Source organism: Topomyia yanbarensis, chromosome 3, assembly GCF_030247195.1.
Source record: "Topomyia yanbarensis strain Yona2022 chromosome 3, ASM3024719v1, whole genome shotgun sequence".
NCBI classification, from domain to species: domain Eukaryota; kingdom Metazoa; phylum Arthropoda; class Insecta; order Diptera; family Culicidae; genus Topomyia; species Topomyia yanbarensis.
The window spans coordinates 196,842,808-196,865,147 of record NC_080672.1 but is presented as its reverse complement, the minus strand read 5'-3'; the positions used below and the strand labels follow the sequence as shown (position 1 = coordinate 196,865,147).

Genomic DNA, 22,340 nt, shown 5'->3' with positions numbered 1-22,340 from the left:
TTATATCCCTCTATGATCGTTATTTTCTATCGCTCAGTGATGGACGTGAAGTCCATCAGTAAGTAAGGTTGAAGGAATCAGTCGATTATATCTGCTCTTGGAGCTGATCGAAATCGGCAAAACGAGGCTCAGTATTGATTTTTTGCCACCCTTGCTCATAAGACAATCGATAACTTTGAACCGCTACTCACAACTGATGATTTGCAAGCAGGTTTTACGCGTGAGACTTTCCCAACAAGAATGGTAACCATCGATGAACTTCTTGAAGCTCGTATTCATATAAAAAATCAGCCAGCACACTATGCTCTTCGAAACAGCCTGATGGAGAATCTTTGGAATTTTCACGGAAATTCAATTGAGTTGTTCTGATTTGAAAGCGACAACAAAATATAACTATAATATTTTCGCGGTCTATGCCCATCTTGATCACATTGGGCCATTCTGCATAGATGGAGTTTTACGCAAATATGAATTAGGTCATTAAGCCATATGTTGTTTTTTCCGATGCAGCTGACATTGAAGATACGTAATCGAACTTTTCTCACTCTTTTGTTCGCAAATAATAAATAAAAATTTTTTTATAAAATTGAATTTTCACGACCACAACTTTCCTTGAACTACCTTGATCCTTATCCTTTTGCTGGGATAACTGTCAAAAATGCTAACCCATATGGCTAATTCACGGCCAAGGAAGATCGATAGTGTCAAACGAGGACGTGTTCATATTTTTTTTAGAAAATCATTTAAAAATCATTCTGAAGTTTTAAAAGTTGAACATATTTATTGTTATATTTAGAAAGATGAGCTCTATCGGTTTATAAAATAAAAGTCGAATTATCTTTTTCATTTATTGACCCAATTATATAACAGGCTATTCGCCATACCCGGGCCGGATGATGGAAAATTCTCCACAGACCAAGCGGTCACACCTCTAATTATACGGTGTTCCTTTCGCCACACTCGGACGGGGTGTTAGTAAATATCGTAATACATATCTTCAATCATATGAAACGCTAACAAACCATTTTTTCCGTTGGCTTAAACATAAACCTTGAAAAAACCTTTTAAAAATAAATCACGTAAAAATCGACATACACAAGTCTATAAATCTAAATATGGTCTATGTGTTTGGATGGATTTGAAGTAACATTGTTTTAGGTTAAATCTCAGTCATGCTCTAGCAGCAACCCATAGGATTGTGCGTAAAAAGCATCGAAATAGCAACATTTCTATACTACAAACATGTGACATTTGGCAATATTATGCATCGCTCCATGATCCAAATGGTATTTTGCCATGGCGCTACTCTTTTGCATCCCATAGTAAAGTTTAAATTGTGTACGTGTTTGTAACCAAAGGGACCTTAGTAGACGGACCACTCAATTGTAATGTTTGTAGCAGCTTCTACATCTCGCGGTTTATATAGACGACCTCTCATTGGTTTACCCAGCCATAGGAGGAAACCAACAACCTAAAATAGTACTCTGTACGTGCGCATCCACATCTAACACCACCATATCATACTATTTTGGCATACATATGTAATTGATCTAGATTCCAAATGTTATTCCCTTCGAATCCGTTACAAATAACATTGTTCTCCAGGTTTACTCTTATTCTTTAAAATGCTGGTTGATTTTCTCAATCACACTGAATATTTTCGTTCGATTCATTCAAATACTTTAATCCTTATCTTAAAACATTATTGTCACCAACGTTGGATTCTGGATTTAGCAAATTGGATCTAGCAATTTGAATCTAGTAATTTGGATCAAGCGGTGGAAAAATTCGTCTTTTGATCTATTTTCTCAGATCTATTTTTTAGATCTGGTATAAAGTAGAACTGAAATTTATATCTAGCGGTGGAGTAGTTTGACGAAGATAAATATATTCTTTGGATTGTGTTTAAGTTCCAGCATAATTAGTTGATTTCTAATTCCTTTAAATTAGTCAAAATTCGCAATTGAAAAATTGATATCGTATACGATTCATAATTCCACGATTACCAACAGAAATCGGGAGAAGTGATGCACTTTTAAATTGGATTTAAGAGAACAAATTTATTGTTTTTAAATTATCTAATAATTTTGTCTCTATTTGAATCTTGCATTTCATGTATTTGAAATGGTTAGTTTGTGAATTTTTACTTAGAAGTATCAAATAACTAGTCCAAAATATGTCGTAATAATAATAGCGTCAAAATATTTCGGACACAGCTAGATTTTCTTTCGTAATAGCAGTCTGTTTATCAATTTAGAATAATCAAAATTATCACTTCATCAATTATTTTTTGCGGTGCGGTTGCGGTAAAACCGCGCGGTAAAAGCTCTTTCCTGCACCGCATCTGCGTGAAAAAGCGTGTCACCGCACCGCAGATTTTGCGGTGCGGATGCGGTAAATACCGCACGGTTGCGGTAATTACCGCAACCGCGGCGAACCCTAGTTCTGCGGTATTAAATTTTTTTCATACATCCTCGTGCCACCCTAATGATCATATTTCCTTAGGGGGTGCGTTTTACCCCATCTTCCCCTACTACAAACCCTACGTTCAAACCATAAATCAGCAAAGTACCCTCGGTTTTCTAGATTGGATTCACTCTTCTACCACATCTCGAGCAAAATTCACTGTAAAGCAGCCATATGTAACAGTACGGTTTTCCTGATTTTCTCTTCTAAATTCAATTTTCCTTCCTCTTATGACATTCATACGCATTCTTTTTACACTCACCAACGAATCACATTTCTCACCATTCAAAGCGATTCGTGCGGGTAGTGCGAAAAATTATGTACTAAATCGGTTTTCTTTCTTTTGTAGAAAAATATTAGCAAATCGAAACCAGACGTAACACCACAAACTAATTATGTCGGCGCATAGTGAATAATTGAAACTATTCAGAACTTCGTTAATGAAATATTCTCAAAAAATCATATTTTCCATTCGTTGTAAATACATTGAAATTAAAAACAAGCCTATTGCAATTATTTTCGACCTAATCGTTAAAATATTTCGTTCAGTACGTCGGAAATTATCCATAACCATTAAACTTATAATAATACATTGCTTGTCGACAAATGAGCACTTGTATTGAAAGGTTTGATCGGGGTAAAGCTGTGCGGGGAAATTAATTTCCAGTTTGTAAGTTAGGCACCAGTAATACGGAACGCAAAACGGGTTGGTATTCCAATTGTTTTCGATACCGGTACTACTGGTACAGTTAACTCTCTCTATGTCGATATTGAAGGAACCATCGACATAGGGAGAGATCGACATATGATTTTCTTTGAGACAACTTTTCCTTCAGGACATCATAATGCATACCGGGAAATAAAGATAGATGCTCGTATTGGGGAAGTAGGGTAGTAGACGACGAGGTAAAGTGCACTCGCACTGCAAAACATCAAGTTTGTTGTTTGAGAAGGAATCCCTTATTTGCAGTTTATAATTCTGCCCCACATGTAGATGAACATGGGAAGACTTGATTAGGTTTCTAAAAATCTCCAAAAAAGTTTTTAATCCTTCCAAAGTCATTGAGATATAATGTAAAAAGGTATTATTCGTGTTCATAATTTTTGCGGAATTTTTAATTTACTTTTTCAAAAGTTATAAAAGTTTGTCTGAGATCGTTTTTTTTTGGTAAAGTCTCCCCACTGCGGGGACACTTGACCAAGGCCTGAGGAAACTTGACCAAGAGAATTTTGAAAAATCAGAACAATAAATAATGACAATACTGTAAACCTTTTTTCCGTATTGACGAGGTCATTAGGTAGCAGTAAAAAATATAAAAGGGTTGCATTTCATTAAATTCGACTGCATTTCCTTTTAAGGATTAACTGTACTGCTCACATTGCATATTAACACGTCACGAAAGCAGCCATATTACTACTAACTTTGTTTACTAGTATAAAAAGATATAGACTGATGTTTGATGTGGGATTTTTTTGTGACGTGATTAACACTAACAACGACAGCATAGTAAATATCAGAAAAATTTTATCTTTCTTCGGCTTATTGCCACTTGGTCAAGTCTCCCCAACAACAGTCTACTTTCTACTTCTGCCCAAGTCAGACGTACAATCGATCCAAGTGAACAACAACTAGCAACCTCTCGATCTAGTGTGCATTGTCTCGAGAACAAAGGAAACTTTTAAATAATTTTTGCGATCATGAGTAAAGTTGACGAAAAATCTCTGCTCCGACCGAATACAGCGGTCGTTGACTTTAAATTCTGTTCAATAAGATTGAGTTTTCGTGAAGTGGAATACCTGCTGAAGGTAAAGATGCAGCTTAGGCTCAAGGATGTTATGTATCTACATAATGTAGTACTCAGATCATTCAACACGTTAGCCCAAGCCGAACGTTTCGTTTTGCAGAACAACTTGAAGCACGTAGCTGAAAGTGATAAAGTTGGAATTAATATTCCCGTGTATATAGAAAAAGATTATGTAGATGTAAAGCTACATGACCTATCACCACGTACCCCTCCTGATCTAATCGCAAAATTTATGTCGCAATTCGGAAAAGTAGAATCCGTTACACGTGATACGTGGAGAAATTTCTTCCCGGGTACACCTAACGGGGTTCTTGTGGTGAGGTGCGGATCGAAAAACCTATCGCCTCCCACTTGACTATAAAACTCAAAACCCACGAAGCTACTATTAACCAAACTACGTTATGCACCCATGAGGGGCAAACTCCTACGTGCAAGTATTGTAATCAGACAGCGCACCACGAACAACCTTGCGCGGAAGATGCAGAGGAGAATGCATCTCTACCGATCGCCAACGCATCCACGGCAAACCAACCCAAAAAAGAGTTTTCAATACCAATACCTGAACCACAAACGGTTGCCAAATTTGTGGCAGCTGTTCAGTCCATTTTGACAACTGCCAAGCAGCATCCAGCACCCAAAAAACCACTGTAAGCAACATCGGATGAGAAGATAGTAACAATGACGACGGATTTACATTGGTCACCCGTAAGTGCAAGAAGCAGGAAAGAACATCTGGTCGAGAGCACCAAGGCACTTTTAACGATGATGACCTTGATGTGGAGTACAGGAGAGAATTGAATGGTCCCCATGACGCAGTAGGCGAGCCGCGAAAGAAAGCCTCCGCTCGCAATAAAAAGTTGCGCGCACGAGATCCAACGGACAATCAATAATATTTGTTTTTATTTTTTACATATTGTAAACACATAAAAAAATCCACGGCTCCGTTAAGCTACAGCTATGAGCCGTGTCACATAAACGAAATAAAAAAAAAGTCTCCCCAACATTAGTTATTGCGTTCAATCTCGTGCAAATTTTAGTAATAACTATTTCAATGTTCCGATTTATGTAAAATCATTTCACTAGTTCATAAAGTATAAAATAATGTATGAGTACTTTAGAAGTAATTATTAGGCGAGTAGATATGTCCATACAAAGTTTGATACAAAATTACATCATTTAACGCAAATTTATTAAATACGGAATCTTTTCTATAAGAAAAGAATTTTTCATTCCAAACTTTAAAAATTACCTTGACGGACCAAAACTACTATAAAAATAATTTTGATTTTTTTTAAGAACCTAATAGAACACTTCATAGCCAATAATAGAATTCTGCGCTTGATCAAGTCTCTCCATGTTCCCCTAATTGAGATTGTTTTGACCACGAAGAATGATTTCCGTGCTACAGATGGCTGCATTTTAAATATTTTCATAGCTCTTAAAGTTAAAATTTTGAATCTAAAAATGCATAATTTCTAGAAAACCTCGATATATGCAGATTAAGATAAATTCGTTTTACAAAGTCTCGTAGGAAAACATATTGAATATCCACTTTACCCCAAATCATGTCTTTACTGCCCCTACATGCAGAATATTGATATAGGACTTAGCGCCCTGATCGCCAATTTTCATTTCATTATGTATATGCTTTGTGATGTCCTGAGAGAAAAAAACACATCGACATAGAGAGAGAATAATGCAGGAAAATATAAAGCTAGGTACATCGAGATAGGGAGATATCGAGATAGAGAAAATATCGACATAGAGGAGTTTTTATACGATCTGAAGGGACCTACGAAATAATCGAGATAGAGAAAAATATTGACATAGAGAATATCGACATAGAGAGAGTTAACTGTACCAAAACCGTAATAGAAACATTGCTTATTACTAAAAAAATCGAAATATCATTTTTTACCAAATTCAATGAATTAGCTTCCACTTGGTAAAATAAAGTGGTACTAAGAAAAAAATAACCTGATCACCCTGTTGATCATTTCTAAAATATAAGAGTATTGATGTAGGAAAATGCAAATAGTTCTTTATCAAAACACCTTCCGGCCGAATAGGGAAGGCACGTGGGGGGCATGTTACTAATAGAAGAGAATAAACTAATTGGTCGATTGCTAGATCACAGTGTGTTTGGTAGAACAAGAATATTATTCAGTCTCTCTCAAACTTCAATATGTGATAGAATGGACCTTTCTCTTCCATTTGCGACCAAAAGTAAAATAAACAGGCGGGGGCTCTAGAACAACTTCTTATTTAAAAAAAATTATTCGAAAACTTAGATTTTACAACGAAGCTGTTTCCCATGTTTGCCACTAGATATTGCTATAGACATTCAAATATTACTAAAAGTGAGAATATAACCATATTATTAAATTTAATGGTTTGAATTAAACGTGGTCAGATCAAGTTAAATATTTGGGTTTGATTTACGATAAAAAACTCACTTTTAAGGATCTCATTGAAGGAATCTAAAGAAAATGCAACAAATATATAAAATGTTTATACCCTCTTATAAATAGGAATTCTATGCTCTGCCTAAAGAACAAACTATTAATTTATAAACAAATATTCAGACCGGCAAGGCTATATGCAGTGCCAATCTGGGCAAGTTATTGTGCTACTACACCCAAAACTCGGTAAACGGTAATAAGAAAAAATTGCTCTAATAGCAAGACGTTTCATGCTAAAACGGTCACAACAACAAAATCCTTAAACGGCAATACCAATACATTGAAATCTTCTCTGCATCGCACTCATGTTTCAATAAATAGGAACGCCTTGATGTAAAGCATGCTCATTCGGTGTGAGCTGCGAAAGGGGAAAGATCATATGTATGTACGCAGTAAAAACAATCGTCGGCAAGGTTTGAATTGTTTCAAAAGATTCTCGTCTTGTATCAGCATATTTATCTACAAACCGTCCTTATTAGGACGAATACAAAATGGAAAAAGAATTTAATTAGAAAGTTTCTTTTATTAACTAGTATTAAGTTTGCGCTTGTTAATTCTGTACTTTTACCAGTGAATCATAAAAAAAAAATTATCAAATTAATCTACAAACCCGAAGGTTTTTGCAAATCCTTCCAAGAAAATCAGTGAATTCAGCAACTCTGCCACTAAGCGAAAGCTACACTTAAACGAATAATAAAAATATTTTCATTTATCGCACAAAAGGATGGCCTTCCATCTGCATTGTAAAGTCAATAAAAAGGAACGCCTTGATGCAAAGCGTGCTCATTCGGTGTGAGCTGCGAAAGGGGAAAGATCATATGTATGCACGCAGTAAAAACAATCGTCGGCAAGGTTTGAATTGTTTCAAAAGATTCTCGTCTTGTATCAACATAGTTATCTACAAACCGTCCTTATTAGGACGAATGAAAAATGGAAAAAGATGGGTTGGTACTGTATATGACATAACAGGGGTGTCGTGACCGCACTTCGAAGTTATTTCAAATCTTGCAAAGCATAAATTGCCATAATTTCAATGATTGTTCCTATATGAATGAAATGACAAATTTTCAGGTCAACGCGGCAATAACTTTGCAATTTATAGAACAATTTTATATTTTTAGTTTTCATATATTAACTGTCATCTCTTCCAAACAACTTAACCCTCTGCTGCCAACCCCGTGGTTTTGCAGGGTTAAGGAGAATCATTGTAAAATGTCCAATACACGATTATATGTTGTTACCTCCACTAAAACACTTCAGAATACACCCACCTGTACATGTACATTGTCTGCTTGTTGAAATCATTATATGAAATTATTGACCCTTATTCAATGCGGAGAACTCGGTAATAAAATTGTTTTGCTGAATATACTAACGAACGGGATCCCCAGGAAAATTTCGCTGAGCCCGGTGAATCGAACTTAATGCGTAAAATTTGGCCATTTGAAAGATATACAAGCAGAATTTTTAAAAATATGATCATCGTGGTTTTGTCCCGGACATTACCCGCCTCTAGTTTTTCGCTAAGCGTGTTCATTTCTGTACGCTAGGAAAAAGATTCCGATGGTCGTTTCGAGAGATTTTTACATTGATATTTTAAAGCAAGAAAATGTGAAATTTGTTCATTTCATGAAAGAATGTCTCAACGAGCTTAGAATCCAGCGCATCCCCTATCAACGCAGACGCCAACAACAAAGGTTCATTTCAGAACCACCATAATTATTATAAAGAATAACTGGAAACATTCCCACATATTTCATTGAGTATCATTCGATTTGAATTACAAGTCAAACGAGTAGTCACGACACTCCGGTTATGTCCTAGACATTACCCACCCATCTTTTTTTTAAAAATGAATCTCTATGAAAATATGCACAGGCGTCCTTTTCTTCCCCCTTTTCCACTAATCAGCTGTTTGTTCAAGTGGAAAAACAAATGTATTCGCAAAGATCACCTCTAAATTACTAGTTTTCGAAATAATATAGAAAATTGACCTCTGCACTGGTAGGTGGATAGATTCCTAGTTATTGTCTATTTTTGTTCATATTAAGGAATAATAAAAGCAATAACAGCAACAAATAATTTTGGCCAGGATTTGACCCCAGTTACTCCTCTGTGCGAGGGTCGGGATCTAGACACTTGTCTGGATCTAAGCACCAAGTCTGGACCTGGTTAAGGTCCAGACTTGGTAAGGGGAAAAGAAAGGGGGCTAGATCTGGGCACTGATTCGGATCCGAGTACTGGTCCAGATCCGGGAACTGGTCCGGATCTGGGCACTGGTCTAGATCCGGGAGGTCCGGATTTGGAAACTGGTCCGGATCCGAGAACAGGTCCGGATCGGGAACTGTGCCGGATCTGGCAGCTAGGCCGGATCCGAAAACTGCCTAAACTTATTATTCCAGTATCCAACCTACCCAGTAAAAAATTCATAATTCTGGCTGGTTTTTGCCAATTTTGGGGCAGATTCCAGGCTGAATTTGGTCGGAAATCCGCCAGGATTCCGGTTGGTTTGACTTGGTACTAATACTATCATAGAAATCGACCGAATTATCCTACATACGAACAGAGCACAGGTTGACACATACTAAAAAGTGTTTGATTGTGTGATGCACATACATGAACAGCAACCGAAATTCGTTATTCCACCGTTTACTACCTTTGCGGGAATATGAGTTTAATACCGCAATGCGCAATTGCGTAGTCTGTTACCGAAAAGACAATAGAATCTTACCCAAAAGTAATAAAAACATACCCGTCGGATTTTGGGTGTAGGAAGAAAACGCTTCAAAGGATTTAGAATAAAATTTTGAAAATGATTTTGTAGCGAAAAAATAATTAGAATCGGTCAACAAACCATTGAGATATGGCCTTTTGAAGTAAACATTCCAACTTTTCCGTCAATGAAATATTTTCAAACTTGCAGGGGATATACTTGATTACTATATCTTTCGGATGACATGTACTAAGTAGACAAATATTTTTTGTTTATAGAGATAGACCAAACCCGTGCGTGTTTGCTGGTAGCCTTATGAAACGTGTCATAAAACTTCAAATTGCAATTTCTCTCGAATCTCTCGATGGATCATTTTGAAATTCACTGAGATAAAGGCCTGGATACTGTATCTTTCGAATGCCGTATGACAAATTTATGGTCATTTTTTGTTTTGTTAATAACGGTTTCAGGAATACCGTGCTTGGCATCTACGACACTAGGTAAGATTTTGAATTCTGCCCCCATGTCGTCGTGTTTTTTCAATACATTGTAAATCGTGTTTTTTCAATACATTCAAATGATTAACCTCGTTAAGTTTAAATTGAATTAAATAAAGCTTCTGGATAATTCCAGAGCGTGCTTGTGTGTTAGTTTCGCTAGCCTTTCTCCTCATATGAATAATTTGTGAAGGAGAAAGGCCAAATATTTTTTTCAATTCATTGGATATTTTTTCCAAACTTTGACCTTGCGGCAACCCTTTCAAGACAACCTTGAATGGTATATATGTCTTGAAATTATATGAATAAAATTTATATAACTTCTTCATAAAATACTGGAGTAGTCGTTTGTGGCCAATCAAGTCCCCTGCGGTAACTCGACATTCTCCTCTTCAGCCGATCTGAAAAGAGGCTGATGTCGCTTACCCCTACGTTGTGCTTTCCTTTTTGCGATATGACTAAAACTTCTCCGAAGGGACGAAGGTAATTATAGGTTCACGCACCCTACTGGCTGCAACTCGATCACCTGTTGCAGGTAGCGCAAATCACCGCACCGTCAGGCAGCAACAGGTCAGCAAAGTCTTCCACTAACGAACGGCTGCTCGCAATGAAGGCGAGGAAAAGGAGCAAAAACTACCGGTGACTGCAATCACCAGATGCACCGAACAACCAGCAGTAGCGAACAACTTTGCCTGGGATTTTCTCGGGCTAACTAACCACGGTATATAACTTTGCACTGATCCGAACACTCTTTATTGCTGCACATACGACTTGCACTTTGCATGCACTTAATATAAAATTACACTTAGTTTTCAGGATCGAAAAAAGATGATCCACTTTAGTTGCTGGTTTATTGTAGACTGAATTTTCTGTGTCATTCTCACAGTATGAGTTAATGTTGGCTCACCACTTCATATCATCGCCTGGTTGCCAGAAGGGCTAGAAAAACCGGTATAACTGGTGCCCGGTAGCACCGATCCTCGCGTGAGAACGAAACATCTCACGCAGTGGGGCCAAAACTAATAGTGCGAACGAACAGAGGCTTCACGCCCGGAAGGAACGTCAAAAGCTCATTTTGAATGGCTTTGAAGTCGGAGATCATCACTGTTATCGGCGGAAGTGGTTGCTTTTTCTTCTCATTGGCATTACGCACAATGCGAGGACCAATTTTCTCCTTAGGGAGTAATATAGCATTTTGCTTGCATTCGCCTGTGTAGCTGAAGACAAGTATGTCAGTACGTCTCATCAGCAAACAAAACCTTTTCGCTTACGAGACATCGTAAGTTAGAAGTCGGTTTAGTGTGTTCAAAGCAGTGTTTCCAATTTTGGCGTCAGCCCGGCGCATTTGTCAAGTGCCGTGGTTTTGAAGAGATGAAGTCGAAACGCAAACACCTGGACTATCAACGCGAGGAAATTTAAAAATTTATTTCACTTTACATTCGAATAAACCATCGAATGAGTTGCTGCAATCAATTAAATTTTCAGGTGGAGAAGTTACAGTTTTTCGATTATTTTTAATATTTGGCACTTAAAAATGTTTATGTCTTGAAAAGGATAATTGAGTAGAAAAGTCTTGAGAAGGATAATTGAGTAAGACCGATTTTCGAAAAAAATATAGGTTGTCTTGAGAAAGACTGCTGTTTCTGTTGAAAAACTCTGGGTAAACCAGGAGCTATCAAGATTTGTGACCAGTACGAAAGAAAGGTTCAAGCGATGTCGGGCCATTAGGCCGAAAGCCGTTAGGCCGAAAGCCGTTAGGCCGAATGCTGCAAGGCCGAACGCCCATTAGGCCGAATGGGTCATAAAGCCGAATGTCATTAGGCCGAATAGGTCATTAGGCCGAACGCTATTCTGCCAAATGGGCCATTAAGCCGAATGGGTCATTAGGCCGAATGGGTCATTAGGCCGAATGAGGCAGTAGGGCCGAATGGCTCATTAGGCCGTATGTACCATTGCGCTAAATGTCATTTGATTAAAAGCATCGTTTCAGAGACTAATTGAAATGACGGGTTCACGAGTTTCCCTTGGCTAAAAAGTCATGTTGTACTAAAGGGTCCCACGAAATGTCAAACAGAAAACTGTATATGCCTTAACATCGGTTGTGATGCGTTTATTTATATGTATTTTATATAGAAACATTTTTTTAAATTTGCTGATTGCGGATACCAATACGTATTCACTAGCATTGCATGTATCATCTGGAACATTAACCCATTATAACCCAGGGGTTTCAAAAATCGAGCCTAATGCAGTGATATCTTCAATTCCACCAAAAAATGCATCAAAGATTATGGGAAAAATAAAATTACCGCTGAAAATGGTTTTGAGAATGAAAATATCTCGTGCAAAAAATTTCGTGCGCTTAAATAAAAACAACAAATTTTAAGTTGTTTGACATATTTGTTCGGATTTTCTGATAGACAACACTTCTTTTACACCTGTAGGAACGTTTTGTCACATAATGGAATTAGTAGCACGAATTCCAACAATAAAATTCAATTAAATGTATTGCTTACTTTTCAGCCTCCATTTGCCCCAACTATACACGGTTCAAAAATGTAAACAAAATTATAAAAAATGGCAGTTGACTTGTTTCCCAATGAAATATGAGGTGCAATAATCCCATTAGTGCAATAATAAAGCAGTTAGATGCCAAAATGCTGCAGTAAATACGCGTTAAACGATGAATAGTTCTGCGCATGACATTTCATATGCTAGGATATAATGGGTTAAGATACACAAGCCGTATGTCATAAGATCAAAAATTGAGTGTATGTCATAACGTCCGAAAAATTAAAGTTTCAACTCAAATTGTTTCCGATGTTTACAACGTACCCCTAGTGCGTCATAAGGTCTCTCTGGAACAATGACGCATATTCGCTATCAGTTTTAATGTTAGCAAGCGCCTCAAAACATCTCGTCATAAAATTTCTTTACGAGTACAAGTGGAACCTCCCTTTGAGTACTTAATTCCCTCACGCTTCATCAATCTTTTGACGATTTTCCTAGTCCATTTAACGAGCTACTTTCTCCCAATCTCGGTGGAGTTGCATGATTTAGAAATCTTTACGCATTTTTGCTCGTAAAAAATAACAGATGCATGTAGCAACGATCCTTGAAACGAACTTAGCAACGAACAATAAACAATTGCTACCAGCTTTACGAGTCAGATGGAAAATTCGATCATCAAATTTGTTTGTCAAGGTCGCAAGAACTGAAGGGACCGTTCTTTCTTCTTTACTTCAAAAGATCTAGTATACGATGTACCATGGAATTTGGAGTACTTCTTTGTGAGTTGGTAGTCTCGATTAACCTCTGATCGTTAGCTAGTTAGTCTCCGCAGCGTTGTCTTCCTATATACCCTCAGTCTTTTTGATCTGTATATTCCAATGTATTGAATTATCAAGAACAACAAACCAGGTCGAAACGTGGCATAGCCAGTCGAAACTTATTGGAGCACCGCATGTGGGAACATGGAAGACGATTGATGAACTTCGTTTGGACAGAAAGCTGGTAGTGTATGGGCGAATGTGTTCCTTGTTGGAGGAAGAACCGCACAGAGGAATGAATACGCTCAGAAGAATGAACGACTCCTCAAAGTCGTTAAAAATTTTAATACCTAAGCAATTAATGCATATATTATTGCTTTTGTAGCAATCATTCCCGTTCTGATTATAATATCAATATCCGGAAATAATTTCTCAGAATGTACCGTTCACCAGAAAAACAAACCCAAAGTATATTGCCAATGATTGATATTTCAAAATAAAATCCCATTTATAAAAAGCATAGGTAATAAAAGAAAATTAAAATAAAAAAATCAGTTTAACTTAATATAACCACTAGCCATAACAATTTTTCGGTTGTTACACTGCTCTAGCGCATGCGGCCTAGCCGCATAACCGAGGACAAGGATCCGAAGCGGCATAAAGCCGCTGAGGATCCGCCGGACGAGGTGGCTGCCGACCCGCCGTCGAAAGCGGCGGTCTCTCGCAAGCAAACCTGTGATCCACTCGTTTGCCCGGATTACTCAAACATAGGGGCTTTTTTTAGTCTTTCACTTGACATAAAGCGATGTGGCGTAGCCACATTAGGCGTCGCTTTCATATTCATTTACAACACCTTTCTCGTAATGTAATGTTCCATTACAGCAACGAGAAAGGTGTTGTAAATATTCTAAGTTTTAAAAAATCGTGAAAAGTCACCCTTCATTGAAAGTTTTCAATGAAAGTTTTCACAACACATATTTATCATTACCTTTGGTCCATTCGGCCTAATGACCCATTCGGCCTAATGACTCATTCGGCCTAATGATCCATTCGGCCTAATGACCCATTCGGCCTAATGACCCATTCGGCCTAATGAGCCATTCGGCCTAATGACCCATTCGGCCTACTGACCCATTCGGTCTAATGACCCATTCGGCCTAATGACCCATTCGGCCTAATGACCCATTCGGCCTAATGACCCATTCGGCCTAATGACCCATTCGGCCTAATGACCCATTCGGCCTAATGAACCATTCGGCCTAATGAACCATTCGGCCTAATGACCCATTCGGCCTAATGACCCATTCGGCGTAATGACCCATTCGGCCTAATGACCCATTCGACCTAATGACCCATTCGGCCTAATGACCCATTCGGCCTAATGACCCATTCGGCCTAATGACCCATTCGGCCTAATGACCCATTCGGCCTAATGACCTATTCGGCCTAATGACCCATTCGGCCTAATGGCAGTCGGCCTAACGGCATTCGGCCGAACAACATTCGGCCTACCGGCTTTCGGCCTAATGACCCAACACCAGGTTCAAGCCGGTATGACACTGAATCGAGCTCGTGCCGCGTTGGAGTGCAGTGTTCACTGCGAACCTGAACCGAACGAGTGCACGAGTTCGGTGCTGTACGCGTAATCAATATTTTTGTCCCCGGTACAAATTTGGTACGGTTCCAGGGAAGACTATGAGCCAACTTAAATAGCCCCTTTAAGAAAATTCAGTTTTCCCTACATAATGCATTGATTGAAGAACTTAGATATGTCATTAACAAAGCATTATTAATAATTCGTTTATCCGTCTCTTTTATTTATTTATTTATTCATTTATTTATTTATTTATTTATTTATTTATTTATTTATTTATTTATTTATTTATTTATTTATTTATTTATTTATTTATTTATTTATTTATTTATTTATTTATTTATTTATTTATTTATTTATTTATTTATTTATTTATTTATTTATTTATTTATTTATTTATTTATTTATTTATTTATTTATTTATTTATTTATTTATTTATTTATTTATTTATTTATTTTATAGGCAATTTTTTCGCCTTACCTTTGATTTGGGTCAGCTTTTGATATTTGTCGTACTGATGTTGTCCAATGCTGATTTGAGCGTTGCTCTTAGTCAAAACCATAGCGAAACATCATGTTCTAAATGTTCTCAATCGATGTAATATCCGGAGAGAGTTTTATAGTTTATTTATAAGAAATGTCTCATCACACTGTTAGGTGGATTAAAAGCGTATAAAGCCCCATGAAAACATTGTTTTTATATGGGATCTACCGAACCGTAGTGATAATATTCTGGTTGCAGTTGAAAATCGAACTTTGTACGTGCGCCTTTTGTTTTTTCCCTATTTGCAGAATGGGCAACTAATGCGCATCTTGTGTACATATTAGATAATCAACTTGCCCATCATCTATACCAGTAGAGCTTTAGTTGCGCAAGAGCTAAACAGGAGAAAAATCGAAAGGCGCCAGTTCACTATTTCGATTTTCAACTGCAACCAGAATATTTCCATGGGTTGAACTCGTGTCAAACACCTATGTCAAGATTGTTTTACTCGAGTTTAAACTGATAATGTTATGACTCTGAACAGAAAAGTGATGAAAATGGAACATAATACATCAACTGGAATCAATCACCAAACCTAAACTAATTACTATAGCTTTATAAAGTACGTCTATAAATCATAAAACACATACTATCAATTTTTATATTCTGGTTTTATCATTCTTTATATCAATATATGTCTATCTTATAGAAAACTAATTTACGTAATTTCGTCCGCATAGCAACTGCAACAGTACAAATAGCGAGGCCTACTATTGTAAGTGAAACATGTGAAGGTTCCGATGAATCTGCATATCCCGATGCGCATAGCGACGACGACGGAAACAACTTCTGGCACACATCAGTAGGAAAATTCAAGTTTTCTATTGAAAATCTGCCGCAGTCATTGCAATACATACATCAGTTGTTGAAGGAAATTCCCACGATAGAGAAACCAGATATTTTATATTACACTCTGCAATGCTTGAAGATAATGGTTTTGCATGGAGATGCTTTTTCTAAAGCAGCCCGGGATGATCGAGGATTTTTTATCTGGTGCCAAGAGAATCTGTTAATCAAAAAGTGATGTTAATTAATAATATCTATCGAACATTCAATAATCTTTTCAATATTTTCAGTTTATGGGAGGTCTGCAACGCTGAGCATTCCCATATATGTGAAGTTGCGGTTCCAATTTTACTACATAGTATAACATTACCGCTAGGATCAGATGTGTTTTGGAATGTGGTACAGGAAGCCTTTCGTGATAGTGATTGGCGAGTTAGATTTCAAGCAGTTGAACGCGTGACAGGTAAGAGCAATACGACTTTAACGAGAATTTTCAATACGAACACTTTTATTCAGTTATAACCAGGTTCATGGATTCAACACCACTTCGTTCGGAGATAAGCTTACAGGCCTCCCTTGCAACAGCATTCTGCCATCTTATTGCCGCGTGTGATGACATGAATGTTCACGTAGCGCAACGTGCAACGTTGTATCTTGGAACTATTCACGACAAAGCTATTCAAGCACTGATATTTTGCTTGGAATCCCAATTTGATATGTTTATCGTAGATAGACCAGTTGTGCTGCAGTCAGTGTATCAACTCCATAATATGCTCTCTGATCGAAAAGTGTTAACGTGGAACTTTTTTCTCAACCGCTTTGATACACTTTTTGTAGAAGCCCAAATAAACCTCGAGAAGAACGGTGATATTTCCCACCTACGTGATTTACGCAACTCTGAAAATGGCAGTGAAACATTATCAACCAAAATTAATAAGGCTAGAGAAGCCCTTAGTCAATCGGATACGTCAGGCAGCATGTCTAAAACCTTAAGCGCGTCTTTTGGAACGAAGTGGCCATACAAACGCACAATGTCTGCTCCTGCGACCATAATTCCTAGACAAGAATCAAAACTAGGTATAGTCACATTACTAACTAGATAACACATAAAATAACGGATGATTTCTCTCTCACAGATAAAGAAAAAGTGTACAACCGACAAGTATCAGCCCCCATATTGAAAAGGAAGAGTTCCCGTTTCGGCTTAGGTTAGTTTATAAAATCTGATTACAATTAAACCGTTTAGTTAGTCCTAATAATTACAATGCTTTCTTTTTGACGCATAGTTGATTATTTATTACCTTGACCACAATGATGTTTATTTTATGATTATGTTAAAACTTAACTAGTTCGCATTTTTGCTACTAGTTGGTTCTACACACATACACTTATTACTGATATGATCTGAATCTAATAGACAGTAAAGCCTACAACTGTCAATTTAATTTTATCGTAGTTTCAGATTCGCTCATTCGATTTGACATTTCGAGTTATGTTCCATCCGTCACAGCGCATGCGCATACCGTGTAACTACCAATCAGAGTTAAAAATATTCAACTTCATTAAAAGAAATTTGATCATATTCAGCCATTAATACATTTTCACTATTCAGTGACGAAGCTGCAAATGTCAAACGAATAAACCGCCCATGCATCACCCACGAATTAAATGCATCAAAGTAGGCCCTGGCACAATGTAAGCGATGATGATTGTTGTTTCATTTGCTTTACCGGTATTTGAAAACATTTTCCTAGACAATTAGGGAAATGAATATATTGTACGATATTCAACTAAATGAAAAACATGGATATTTGAATGAATATTCTTTATATTCACCGCGAGTCGCATCAGGTTCATTTTCAGCCGTCAAAAAAAAGCTTCGATTATTTTTAACTCTGCTAGCAATGACAATAAGAACAAACCGAACTAATACGCCACTCAGCAGTACTATAAATTGAGCACAGGTAGTTAGTGTAGGACCAGTTGATTTCTAACCGCGATACCGCGAGCATCAGCAGCAGCAACAAAGGGAAATATAAGCAAGTGAAAAAGCAGTATTATTAGCGTTTCATCTTTATTTCGCCGCCAGCCAGCGACCAGGTTCGAGCATCGCCTAAAGGGTCCTTTCCAGGACCAAAAGAATTAAATTCCATTTCGAAAGCGATTGCTCTCCACCACAATCGAGAAGTTTCCAGTTGAGTTACAGAGAAACCCAGCGATTTCTACTGCTGGCTCAACCCTCCACGATACCAACCGTTCCCCAGTTGGAACATAATTGGTCCTTCGAGCCGGATAGGATTTCCCACCCAGTGCAATCAACGACGCAACGAGAAGGTGAAATTAAAAACGCTGCGCAATTCGATTCAAAGCTTTCTTCTCTTGCTGTGTGAACGGACGTACGCGCTCATCGAAACAAGTCGGAACAAGTTTGCTTACGCTGTGCATGTGTATAAAAACAATCGCGTCAGTACGTGTTCGGTCGAAATAGTGTATCGCGCAAGTGAAAATGCCGGTTGATCGATCGCCCTTTCCGCCGCGGGAGCAGAATGATGTGATACCATCGCTTACACCATCGCCGCAACACAGTGAATCTGAAAATTTTCTCGGTTTCAATGATTGGGAAAATGGTGTAGATGCTACCACAATGAAGGAACTCACAGGACTTTTTCGTCAACGTGGCCAAGTTCATCGCAAATTGGCAATTTAACGATTATTCAAAGTGAAGTGGCTTATAAAAGCATTTTTCGAGTGGTGACAGTTTGTGAAAATCGAATTCCGGCAAATGAAAAAAATATCTTTTCCTCGCATTACGAGCCGTCGATCAGCACCGACACGATAGAAACCACAAAAAATTCGTCGCGTGATTGAATATTATTAAAAAATATAAGCAATACTCCTTTTTTTTCAATTTGTTTGTTTGATAAGGCACGTATGCGTTAGCTTAAAGGTGCCATTTTTTCATTGTTTTACATTTTGAATTTCTTAAAACTAGGGGGTTACACATTTCAATATTATTTTGTTTTATATGATGAAACTAAAAAAAACTTTACAGCTAACTTATACATATGAAAGAGGGTATAAGATAATATTCGTAAGATTTGGGGACGGGTCATTTTGTGTTCTTTTTATAGTAATTCACTCTATGATTTTTAGAAGGGAGATTGTAGGAGAGATTAATTATTAACTGAGCGGAACATTTTGCAAGCTTATTAACTAGAAATAACTAGAAAGAGTGGTTCAAGATTAGGAAGAATTAATTAGGGCTATTTTAAAGTAGTGGTACTGTTGTGCATTTCTTAACGAGATTAAATATTGATCAACTGAAACTAGAAGATAGGGGGGCACATAAGTTTTGGGAAGATATTCAAGGGGAGAAGGGGGTGAAGTCATACATCTGTGTATCAGAGACATGGGAGGGAGAGTGGACAAGGCTGAACGGGGGGGGGGGGGGAGATATAAACTTTCAGTTTCCGGCATCAGGAATTAACGGCCAGGATTACAGATTCAAACGGATTGATCAACTAAAACTAGAAGATAGGGGGCACATAAGTTTTGGGAATATATTCGGGGGGAGAAGGGGGTGAAGTCATACATCTGTGTATCAGAGACATGGGAGAGAGGGTGGACAAGGCTGAACGGGGGGGGGGGATATAAACTTTCAGTTTCCGGCATCAGGAATCAACGGCCAGGATTACAGATTCGAACGGATGTATCAAGTATTGGGGTGCCGGGCGGTTTTCCTCGAGCCGGCAGGGGTTCCTCCAGACGATTTCGTAGTACGGCTCAGATACGGATGTTGTACTGTAGATCTCGTGTTGTTGGTTCATTCGACAGATGTTTTGTCTCGTCTTAGAGTCGTATCAAACCATCGTTGGGGTACGGTAGGCGGAAGAGGGCACTTCTGGGAATGATGGGAGAAAGGATAGGGGCAGTTAAATTTGGATATTGATGGTTTTGAGGAACGTGTATATAAGGGACATGTAGAGGATATCGCGGCTTGCTAGTACGTCTCGAGCCGGGACATTGGGTGATCTTCCTCGGGCCCAAGGGGAATCGAATAGTTGAGATCTGGCAGAACAGTGCTCGGCGCATGCCCGGACAACGTGTTCGATTTCGTGATAACCGTTGCCACAGGCGCAGATGCCGCTGTCCACGGGCCCAACACGCCGGAGATGTGCGTCCAGCGTGTGGTGGTTGGACATGAGCCGGGACATCACGCGAGTGTGGTCCCGACCCGCATCCGTCCCCCTGAACCAAGGCTTTGGCGATACCTTGGGGATTGTTGAGTGTAGCCACCTTCCCAGTTCACCATTGCTCCATGAAGTTTGCCGACTTTCGAGGGTTCTCTGATGAGTGATACTGAAAAATTCGCTGAAGCTAATTGGTCTTTCATATATGTCACCTTGTAAAGCGCCCGCCTTAGCTGTGGAGTCCGTTTCTTCATTGCCCGGAATTGAACAATGCGAGGGAACCGAAACTAAGGTGATCTTGTACGATCTTGCAGACAAAGCACGCAGGTGCTCCCAGATTTTCCCCAGAAAGTATGGAATGTGCTTTCTAGGTTTCATTGAACGGAGAGCCTCGATTGAGCTGAGGCTGTCCGAGACAATAAAGTAATGATCGGTGGGCAGAGTATCAATGATCCCAGGGGTATACTGGATGGCAGCAGGTTCTGCGACGTGGACTGAAGCAGGATCATTGAGTTTGAATGAGGCGGTGAGGTTTTGATTGAATATACCGAAGCCAGTGGAGCCGTCGAGGCTTGACCCGTCGGTGTAAAACATCTTGTTGCAGTCGACTTCTCGAAATTTACTATGAAAGACGCTTGGGATCACTTGCGGCCGTATGTGATCCGGGATTCCACGAATCTCGTCTTTCATGGATGTGTCGAAGAATACAGTTGAATCAGAAGCATGAAAAAGATTGACACGGTTGGGATAGTATGAAGAAGGATTGATATTTTGTGCCATGTAATCGAAGTACAAGGACATAAATCGGGTTTGAGAATTGAGCTCGACAAGCCTTTCGAAATTTGCAATTACTAACGGGTTTAAGATATCGCATCAGATGAGCAATCGATATGAGAGGTCCCAAAATCGATTTTTCAGCGAAAGGACGCCCGCCAGCACTTCTAAACTCATCGTATGTGTCGAGTGCATGCAACCCAAAGCAATACGCAAACAACAATATTGGATTCGGTCTAGTTTGATGAAATGTATGTTCGCAGCGGAGCGGAAACAGAAACTCCCGTACTCCATCACCGACAATATTGTTGTTTGGTACAGCCTGATTAGGTCTCCTGGGTGGGCACTCCACCATGTTCCGGTTATTGTACGGAGAAAGTTGATCCTTTGCTGGCACTTCTGTTTCAGATACCTAATGTGACATCCCCAGGTTCCTTTAGAGTCGAACCAGACCCCGAGATATTTGAAAGTTGAAACCTGAGCAATAGTTTGACCCATTAATTGAAGCTGTAGTTGCGCTGGTTCACGCTTCTTTGAAAATACGACTAGCTCAGTTTTCTCCGTGGAGAACTCGATACCTAGCTGGAGGGCCCAAGCAGACAAATTGTCCAAGGTATCTTGCAATGGTCCTTGCAGATCGACGGCTTTGGGACCTGTAATAGAGACCACACCGTCATCTGCAAGCTGCCTTAGCGTGCAGGAATTGACAAGACATTCGAGTTATAGAGAAGGGGGCTTAGACATGAGCCCTGGGGAAGACCCATGTAGCTAATTCGTGATGTCGATAAATCACCATGCGAAAAATGCATATGTTTTTCAGACAGCAAGTTTAGCAAAAAGTTGTTTAGAGTCGGTGAAAGACCATGCTGGTGCAGCTTCTCAGAAAGAATTTGGATAGAAACTGAATCAAAAGCCCCCTTTATATCTAGGAAAACTGATGCCATCTGCTCTTTGCTAGCATAAGCCATTTGAATTTCTGTTGAGAGCAACGCAAGACAATCGTTCGTCCCTTTGCCTTTGCGGAAACCAAATTGTGTATCTGACAGTAAGCCATTTGCTTCAACCCAATTATCGAGGCGAAACAAGATCATTTTCTCGAACAACTTTCGGATACAGGACAGCATCGCAATCGGTCGATACGAGTTGTGGTCGGAGGCTGGTTTTCCTGGTTTTTGAATGGCGATGACCTTCACTTGCTTCCAGTCATGAGGGACAATATTACCCTCAAGAAACTTATTAA

The 22,340-nt window shown here is 38.8% G+C and overlaps 1 protein-coding gene across 10 annotated transcripts in view; it reads left to right on the top strand.

Annotated features, from left to right (window-relative positions):
* The window catches only part of LOC131687112 (protein unc-79 homolog), a 1,793,695-nt gene that overhangs the window by 1,052,136 nt on the left and 719,219 nt on the right, over positions 1–22,340 (top strand). For all 10 annotated transcript variants that reach the window (XM_058971154.1, XM_058971155.1, XM_058971161.1 and 7 more), the window contains 4 exons: positions 16,031–16,370; positions 16,427–16,599; positions 16,653–17,213; positions 17,273–17,344. In XM_058971154.1, coding sequence (XP_058827137.1) covers positions 16,031–16,370; positions 16,427–16,599; positions 16,653–17,213; positions 17,273–17,344 — 1,146 coding nt within the window. The remainder of the gene's footprint in view (positions 1–16,030; positions 16,371–16,426; positions 16,600–16,652; positions 17,214–17,272; positions 17,345–22,340) is intronic.